General features: G+C 35.4%; 1 protein-coding gene across 1 annotated transcript in view; it reads left to right on the top strand.

Moving 5' to 3' along the window:
- LOC143286379 (uncharacterized) overlaps window positions 1-10,323 on the top strand; it is a 52,654-nt gene that overhangs the window by 11,719 nt on the left and 30,612 nt on the right. Inside the window, exon 3 of the mRNA XM_076593919.1 lies at window positions 8,602-8,692. Within this exon, the coding sequence (XP_076450034.1) occupies window positions 8,602-8,692 (91 nt within the window). The remainder of the gene's footprint in view (window positions 1-8,601; window positions 8,693-10,323) is intronic.

Genomic DNA, 10,323 nt, shown 5'->3' with positions numbered 1-10,323 from the left:
CGTCACTTGCATGGCTCTTGTTATTTTTGACTCACTTGTGTAAACAAAGTGAGTCTATGTTTTAACCCGGTGTTCGGTTGTCTGTGTGTGTGTGTGTGGTAAACTTTAACATTGCCTTTTTCTCTGCAAATACTTTGTTAGTTGACACCAAATTTGGCATAAAAACAGGAAAAATTCAGTTCGTTCCAGTCATCTTGCTTAAAACAATATTGCACGTCCCCAGATGGGTAATATATATATATATATAAAAGAAGCCAAATTATATGCAAACTGAATTTACTGTTATATATACATTTTTTTAATTCTCTAAACTTGGCACTTTGATCTGATATTCTGACAACAACAAGAGCAGTCTTTTTCATCATTAATTTTTATGTTCAAACAGGAACTTCTTTTGCTAAGCATGGAAGTTTTATTTATTTTGCATGTCTTTGATGCAGATAGTAAAGAAGGGAAATTAATCTGTAAGTAATGCTAGGGGGGCTTAATTTGCTTTAAACTGATCTTTCTCATCTTAAACATTACATTTGGAAATTATAAATACATAAAAAGCTTGTGTGTTTTACTCTCAGTGTACAGGGCTTTCACGATGTTCATTCGCCCAAGTGGTCTTTTTCGGAAAATACTAAAATCAATACTACGAGTGGGCTTTATAGATCTATTGGCTGAACCCTGAAGGTCATGGGGAAAAAAATCAGTTGCGTACACATATTTATAAATATTCAAAGCGCGTGCTCATATTCTTCGCGAACGCGAACGCGAACGACGCTACTTTGTTTCAAGTTGTTGACCTGCCCGTTCAGTCCTCTATTCAATCGACAATACACGATAACATGTGATGGAAAGTTGGAGAAGGAGACCATTAAATATTCATTCAGAGAAAGATTTGTGAACGCCTCATCACTTACTGGATTATGCCCCAAATTGCCATAAAAATATCCATAGAATCAGTCGGAATTCACAGTTAAAAATAATAAATCATGAGAGTTAATACCCTTGAATTGATGAAACGCAAAAAATTTCCAGTCTTGACTTTTCTCAAAATGAAGTCCTTTTCACTTCATACGACGTTTAGAAGTACTTGTACTTGGCTCTACATGTTATTAGTTTAACAAAATACACAGTTTTCATATCAACTTTAAAACTATAAAACTGGAATGAACATAAAAGAGAAATTGAATCGACCATGTCAGCCGGGTGTAACTAAAATAGTACATCTGTCTAGATCCAGAGAAAACGGCTAAATGTTGCAGTGTGATTGCGGCGATAGCCACGTCTCATTTACCGCGGACTTAAAAAAGAATTTTTAATTGCCCTTAAAGATTTTTTTTTTAAATGCCCAATATACACCAGAATAATATGATTTAAACAGCATTCTCTCTGTGAATACCGCAATCGATTTATCGCTCTTTAAAAAAGCATGTTTAAATGTTATATTTTTTAACGTCAGTTAAGGAGCCACGATAGTGTAATGGTTAATTAAGACAGTTTCTTCTCATCCGAACATGCGGGGTTCGAATCTGACGTTAGGACTTTTTTCTTCTTCTTCTTTTTTTTTTTACCCGAAGCTTTATAATAACAAATACAGAACACATTTTAACGATTAGATTTTTTTAAAGTGTATCACAAGTGAGTCTTGAAGGCCTTGCCTCTCTTGTTCATATTTCTAAGAACAGTAGTTGCTTCTTTTAATGATATTTTCCTTTCTAAAATAGCTGAAACTTCCGCAGTAAGTTTAGGAAGATTTTCTACTATTTCATTTATATTGCAATCTTCTACATTTCGTTTTTCATTTAACTGATGATAAAAGCAAATCTACTTCACGTATTAATCTGTTACCATGTTTATCTTGCAGTTTAATCATTTGTTTACTTACATAATTTCGCTTTTCTAGACTACATAAATAATCCGTTATCTTTTCCCCCTGAGAGATCCACCTAGCTCTTGATCTTGGCAGCACCCCATCCGTTTTCTTTTCTCTTAAGGATTGTAATTTGTCCTTCTTTTCTTTAATCTATTTTATATCTTCTATAGACTTATGTTGTTGTTTTTTCAATGCATGTATTTCCTTCGTGATGTGGGTTTTTTTTTCTTGCTTCTTTTTAAATGTAGAAAATGTAGAAAACGATATGGTCTTTGATCGGATTTTCATTAGAAGAAAGTCAAGAAATACTTGATTTGGTATTGTAAACTCTATATGTTCGATGTATGTTTGATCAAGTTCCTTATTTTCATCATACATTGCCGCATATTCTTTTATCGTTTCTTTAATAACGTTCTTGATTTCAGCGATATACTTTGAATCTTATAGTAATGAGATATTAAATTTCCAAAAGTTGCTTCTTCTACTTTCAGTTATGTTCTTAAACTTTAACACAACAATGGAATGATCTGTTCTATACCCAGGGATAATTTCACAGTCTGCAATATCAGGTACCATGTGTTCACTTATCAAAAAAAAAAAAAAAAAAAAAATCCAACCTACTTTGTTGTCTGGGTTGGGATCTTCTCCAAGTAAAACGTCTGCTATGAGGATAGAGTTCTCGCCATATATCGACAAGACCTAGATTTAACATCATTTCTTCTACTTTACCACAGGCTTTTGGGTTATTGGTGTGTTTGTACTTGTCATAATCGATGTCTGGGTACAGTACTAAATTCCAGTCTCCTGCTAATATCAGACAGGGTGTTCTTAGATCCTGTGTATGTTCTTCAGTTTCTTGAAGGAACTCTGGGTTGTCTCTGTTGGGGCCATAAACATTCATAATAATTTTTAAAAAATCTTTATCCGTGAAGTTCAAAGAGACAACCATGTAATTTCCATCTAACTTTATGCTTTTTTAAAACTTAAATTCAAAATTATTATTGAATAAGACTGCGACACCTCTTGACTGTGTATTGTATGAGGCAAAGTAACAATGGTACCCCCACTCAGCTCTATAATATCTATCCATATCAGGGTTTAAATGCGTATCCTGAAGCAAATATATATTATATCGTTTTTGTCTTAAGAAATGAAAAATATCCCTTTTCTTTACATTTCCAAGCCTTTGGTAATTAATAGTGCAAATTGTAATGTTCTGTGTCATTTTATTTAAGGGTTATGAAAAAATAGAATGCTAATGTATTACCTGTGTGTGTGAGAGCAAAGTCATAGTCTAGTTTTGTTAGATCCACAATTGGTATGATCCATTCTGGATTACTCAATGGTGCTGAACCAGTGAGATGAACAGTATCGTGTACACTACGCATTCGACTGGACACAAACAAAATCAGAAACACACATAAAAACAGTAACACACAACCAAAATTGGGGGAAATATGAAAAAGGGAAATACGGGACATAAAAGAAGTTTTCTACTTTAGCGCAGTTCGCGCCGCATTATGACATTAGACAAGAACATGTTCTTATAGCCAGCTGTATCAAATAAAATTTTGTACATTTCTATTCTATGAGAATGTATCAAATATATCTGCAAATTCACGATCTATGCGATCTATGCGGTTGGTTTTTTTTTTCGTTTGTTTGGGGTTGTTTTTTTTCCAAAGGGAGCGCGACACCTTTGTTAGCAATAAGTAAATTCATTGAATTTGCAAAAGTTGTACATCTGAATATCAATTGTAGATAAGATTATATTTGTGCTTTTTTTAATGTTTAGTTACTGGGTTCAGTAGTTGAATGTCGTATTTTGGGTGTGGGATTATCATTTCATAAGTATGAACACTACAAATCAAGATAGTAATGACTGTCTGTGCACGCCAATTATCATTTGATAAGATAAGTATAAACACTACAAATAAAGGTTGTAATGACTGTTTGTCTGTGCACGCCTGTGCAAGCAATTATCATTTGATAAGTATGAACACCACAAATAAAGATAGTAATGACTGTTTGTGCACAACACTACAAATAAAGATAGTAATGACTGTTTGTGCACAACACTACAAATAAAGATAGTAATGACAGTTTGTGCACAACACTACAAATAAAGATAGTAATGACTGTGCACAACACTACAAATAAAGACAGTAATGACTGTTTGTGCACAACACTACAAATAAAGATAGTAATGACTGTTTGTGCACAACACTACAAATAAAGATAGTAATTACTGTTTGTGCACAACACTACAAATAAAGTAATGACTGTCTGTGCACAACACTACAAATAAAGAGAGTAATGACTGTCTGTGCACAACACTACAAATAAAGATAGTAATGACTGTTTGTGCACAACACTACAAATAAAGACAGTAATGACTGTCTGTGCACAACACTACAAATAAAGATAGTAATGACTGTTTGTGCACAACACTACAAATAAAGATAGTAATGACTGTCTGTGCACAACACTACAAATAAAGACAGTAATGACAGTTTGTGCACAACACTACCAATAAAGACAGTAATGACAGTTTGTGCACAACACTACCAATAAAGACAGTAATGACTGTTTGTGCACAACACTACAATTAAAGATAGTAATGACTGTTTGTGCACAACACTACAAATAAAGATGTAATGACTGTCTGTGCACAACACTACAAATAAAGATAGTAATTACTGTTTGTGCACAACACTACAAATAAAGTAATGACTGTCTGTGCACAACACTACAAATGAAGATAGTAATGACTGTTTGTGCACAACACTACAAATAAAGATAGTAATGACTGTTTGTGCACAACACTACAAATAAAGACAGTAATGACTGTCTGTGCACAACACTACAAATAAAGATAGTAATGACTGTTTGTGCACAACACTACAAATAAAGATAGTAATGACTGTCTGTGCACAACACTACAAATAAAGACAGTAATGACAGTTTGTGCACAACACTACCAATAAAGACAGTAATGACTGTTTGTGCACAACACTACAATTAAAGATAGTAATGACTGTTTGTGCACAACACTACAAATAAAGATAGTAATGACTGTCTGTGCACAACACTACAAATAAAGACAGTAATGACTGTCTGTGCACAACACTACAAATAAAGTAATGACTGGTTGTGCACAACACTACAAATAAAGACAGTAATGACTGTCTGTGCACAACACTACAAATAAAGATAGTAATGACTGTCTGTGCACAACACTACAAATAAAGACAGTAATGTCTGTTTGTGCACAACACTACAAATAAAGACAGTAATGACTGTTTGTGCACAACACTACAAATAAAGACAGTAATGACTGTCTGTGCACAACACTACAAATAAAGATAGTAATGACTGTTTGTGCACAACACTACAAATAAAGACAGTGTTGACTGTTTGTGCACAACACTACAAATAAACACAGTAATGACTGTTTGTGCACAACACTACAAATAAAGACAGTAATGACTGTTTGTGCACAACACTACAAATAAAGATAGTAATGACTGTGCACAACACTACAAATAAAGACAGTAATGACTGTTTGTGCACAACACTACAAATAAAGTAATGACTGTCTGTGCACAACACTACAAATAAAGACAGTAATAACTGTTTGTGCACAACACTACAAATAAAGACAGTAATGACTGTTTGTGCACAACACTACAAATAAAGACAGTAATGACTGTTTGTGCACAACACTACAAATAAAGATAGTAATGACTGTTTGTGCACAACACTACAAATAAAGATAGTAATGACAGTTTGTGCACAACACTACAAATAAAGATAGTAATGTCTGTGCACAACTTACAAATAAAGATCGTAATGACTGTCTGTGCACAACACTACAAATAAAGATAGTAATGACTGTGCACAACACTACAATTAAAGATAGTAATGACTGTCTGTGCACAACACTACAAATAAAGATAGTAATGACTGTCTGTGCACAACACTACAAATAAAGATAGTAATGACTGTCTGTGCACAACACTACAAATAAAGACAGTAATGACTGTTTGTGCACAACACTACAAATAAAGATAGTAATGACTGTTTGTGCACAACACTACAAATAAAGATAGTAATGACTGTTTGTGCACAACACTACAAATAAAGATAGTAATGTCTGTGCACAACACTACAAATAACGACCGTAATGACTGTCTGTGCACAACACTACAAATAAAGATAGTAATGACTGTGCACAACACTACAATTAAGGATAGTAATGACTGTCTGTGCACAGCACTACAAATAAAGATAGTAATGACTGTCTGTGCACAACACTACAAATAAAGATCGTAATGACTGTCTGTGCACAACACTACAAATAAAGATAGTAATGACTGTGCACAACACTACAAATAAAGATAGTAATGACTGTTTGTGCACAACACTACAATTAAAGATAGTAATGACTGTCTGTGCACAACACTACCAATAAAGATAGTAATGACTGTCTGTGCACAACACTACAAATAAAGACAGTAATGACTGTTTGTGCACAACACTACAATTAAAGATAGTAATGACTGTCTGTGCACAACACTACCAATAAAGATAGTAATGACTGTCTGTGCACAACACTACAAATAAAGACAGTAATGACTGTTTGTGCACAACACTACAATTAAAGATAGTAATGACTGTCTGTGCACAACACTACCAATAAAGATAGTAATGACTGTTTGTGCACAACACAACAAATAAAGACAGTAATGACTGTGTGTGCACAACACTACAAATAAAGACAGTAATGACTGTGTGTGCACAACACTACAAATAAAGATACTAGTGTCTGTGCACAACACTACCAATAAAGATAGTAATGACTGTCTGTGCACAACACTACCAATAAAGATAGTAATGACTGTTTGTGCACAACACTACCAATAAAGACAGTCATGACTGTCTGTGCACAACACTACCAATAAAGACAGTCATGACTGTCTGTGCACAACACTACCAATAAAGACAGTAATGAGTGTCTGTGCACAAAACTACCAATAAAGACAGTAATGAGTGTCTGTGCACAAAACTACCAATAAAGACAGTAATGACTGTCTGTGTACAACACTACCAATAAAGACAGTAATGAGTGTCTGTGCACAACACTACCAATAAAGACAGTAATGACTGTCTGTGCACAACACTACCAATAAAGATAGTAATGACTGTCTGTGCACAACACTACCAATAAAGACAGTAATGAGTGTCTGTGCACAACACTACCAATAAAGACAGTCATGACTGTCTGTGTACAACACTACCAATAAAGACAGTAATGAGTGTCTGTGCACAACACTACAAATAAAGACAGTAATGAGTGTCTGTGCACAACACTACAAATAAAGACAGTCATGACTGTCTGTGCACAACACTACCAGTAAAGACAGTAATGAGTGTCTGTGCACAACACTACAAATAAAGACAGTAATGAGTGTCTGTGCACAACACTACCAATAAAGACAGTAATGAGTGTCTGTGCACAACACTACCAATAAAGACAGTAATGAGTGTCTGTGTACAACACTACCAATAAAGACAGTAATGAGTGTCTGTGCACAACACTACAAATAAAGACAGTAATGAGTGTCTGTGCACAACACTACAAATAAAGACAGTCATGACTGTCTGTGCACAACACTACCAATAAAGACAGTAATGACTGTCTGTGCACAACACTACCAATAAAGACAGTAATGACTGTCTGTGCACAACACTACCAATAAAGATAGTAATGACTGTCTGTGCACAACACTACCAATAAAGACAGTAATGAGTGTCTGTGCACAACACTACAAATAAAGACAGTAATGAGTGTCTGTGCACAACACTACCAATAAAGATAGTAATGACTGTCTGTGCACAACACTACCAGTAAAGACAGTAATGAGTGTCTGTGCACAACACTACAAATAAAGACAGTAATGAGTGTCTGTGCACAACACTACCAATAAAGACAGTAATGACTGTCTGTGCACAACACTACCAATAAAGATAGTAATGAGTGTCTGTGCACAACACTACAAATAAAGATAGTAATGACTGTGCACAACACTACAAATAAAGATAGTAATGACTGTTTGTGCACAACACTACAAATAAAGACAGTAATGACTGTCTGTGCACAACACTACCAATAAAGACAGTAATGAGTGTCTGTGCACAAAACTACAAATAAAGATAGTAATGAGTGTCTGTGCACAACACTACCAATAAAGACAGTAATGACTGTCTGTGCACAACACTACCAATAAAGACAGTAATGAGTGTCTGTGCACAACACTACCAATAAAGACAGTAATGACTGTCTGTGCACAACACTACCAATAAAGACAGTAATGAGTGTCTGTGCACAACACTACCAATAAAGACAGTAATGAGTGTCTGTGCACAACACTACCAATAAAGACAGTCATGAGTGTCTGTGCACAACACTACCAATAAAGATAGTAATGACTGTCTGTGCACAACACTACCAATAAAGACAGTAATGACTGTCTGTGCACAACACTACCAATAAAGACAGTAATGACTGTCTGTGCACAACACTACCAATAAAGACAGTAATGAGTGTCTGTGCACAACACTACCAATAAAGACAGTAATGACTGTCTGTGCACAACACTACCAATAAAGACAGTAATGACTGTCTGTGCACAACACTACCAATAAAGATAGTAATGAGTGTCTGTGCACGCCAGAACCGCTGTCCAAAGGGTGTGCCGCAGTTGAGAGGTTTCTGCCACTGTCCCTTAGGAACCACGGGTCAGTTCTGTCAGCTGACCAGCCCAGGTTGGTACATCAGTGTGTGTGTGTGTGTGTGTGTGTGTGTGTGTGTGTGTGTGTGTGTGTATGTGCGGGGGGTGGGGTGGGGATATGGCGAGGTTGTGTGTATGTGTGTTTCATATAACTTTTTAAAGTCAGTTATTTGCATTTGTATTGTTCATATTTACGTCAACATGAAAAGAAACAAAGTTAAAATAAAAATTAAAATTAAAAAAAAAAAGATTAAAAAAAAACGAGAGAAAGATAGTATGTGTGTGTGTGGTGGTGGGGGCGGGGGTTGGGGGGGGGGGCTGTTACGCGTGGGTGGATGCATGTGTATGAGCGAGGCAGAATGGTTAAGACGCTTATCTGCCAATACATTGTCCGTGAAGTTCTGGGTTCCACCCCGCTCTCGCCCTTTTAGTCCATCAGCCAGCAGGTTAATCGGTACCACTCATAGTGGCAAGTGTTATCATATATTTTTGGAATCGTCTATGTCCCTAGATGTCAGAAAATCATGATAATGTTGTGAACGTGGCAGCTTTCTGCCTGTTATCACGTGATTTCTAACACCACCCTACCGCGCCGAGAACGCGCACCGTGATCAAGCTCTGTTCTCCCAGAGCCTAAACCATTGAAGATAGAAAAACCATTATTGAACAAAAAAGATGTATGCACGCTAAACAACTTTTGTTCTTATAAATATATCAAATTGTTATTTGTTCGTGAAATGTAGTGGCGTTTTGAGGATTTCATGACACATTCGCAAAAAATTCGGCATGTCACCTTTTGTCAAAGTTAATCGTTAATATAGGAAGACACTTTATGAAGCAAAACGAAGCGCATGGGACTTGTGAACAACTTTTATTCTCATAAAACTATAAAAATGTTGATCGTTTTGGAAAAGTAATCACTTTTGTGAGTGTCATCAAAGATTACGCAACACGACAAAATTCTCAGTTTGTGTTCTGCTCTGCCTAAATGGTTGCGAAGAAAAAAGTACTTACTAAAGAAGAAGATGTAGAATAGCATGCAAAACAACTTTTGTTCTTATACATTTATCAAAATATTATTTCGTTCATGAAATGTAGTGCCGTTTTGAGGATTTCATGACAAAATTCACACAAAATGCGGCACTTCGTCTTTTGTAAAGGCTACCCAGTAAGATATAGGAAGACATATTCAGAAGCAAAACGAAGCGCAAGGGACTTGTGAACAACTGTTATTCTCATAAAACTATAAAAAATGTTTGTCGTTTCGGAAAAATTATGGCTTTTGTGGAGTTTTATAAAAAAAAATTACGCAACACGACAAAACCCTCCGTTTGTCCAAGTCGGTGTAATACTCTGCCTGAATGGTTGTATATGTAAATATACAGGTAACTGCTAAACAACCAGATGTAGAATAACACGCTAAAGAAAATCTGAGCAGAAATAGATGAAAGTCAAAGTAAAAGACATTTCATTTTGACCATGGGCACACATGCAAACTGGGGGAGGGGCAAAACAGATCAAGGTTTAGAGACAATACTTGAAGAGCTAAATCTGTTAAAGGTAAATCAAACAGCAACCTTTGTTTTTATCATTTGGTATGTGAAATTATCGCGCATTCTTATGATAATTATAGGGATTAACATAAAGAAAGTAAAATCTATATTT

Source organism: Babylonia areolata, chromosome 10 (assembly GCF_041734735.1).
Source record: "Babylonia areolata isolate BAREFJ2019XMU chromosome 10, ASM4173473v1, whole genome shotgun sequence".
NCBI classification, from domain to species: domain Eukaryota; kingdom Metazoa; phylum Mollusca; class Gastropoda; order Neogastropoda; family Buccinidae; genus Babylonia; species Babylonia areolata.
The sequence above is the reverse complement of the archived record's forward strand: the minus strand, read 5'-3'. Positions and strand labels throughout refer to the sequence as shown.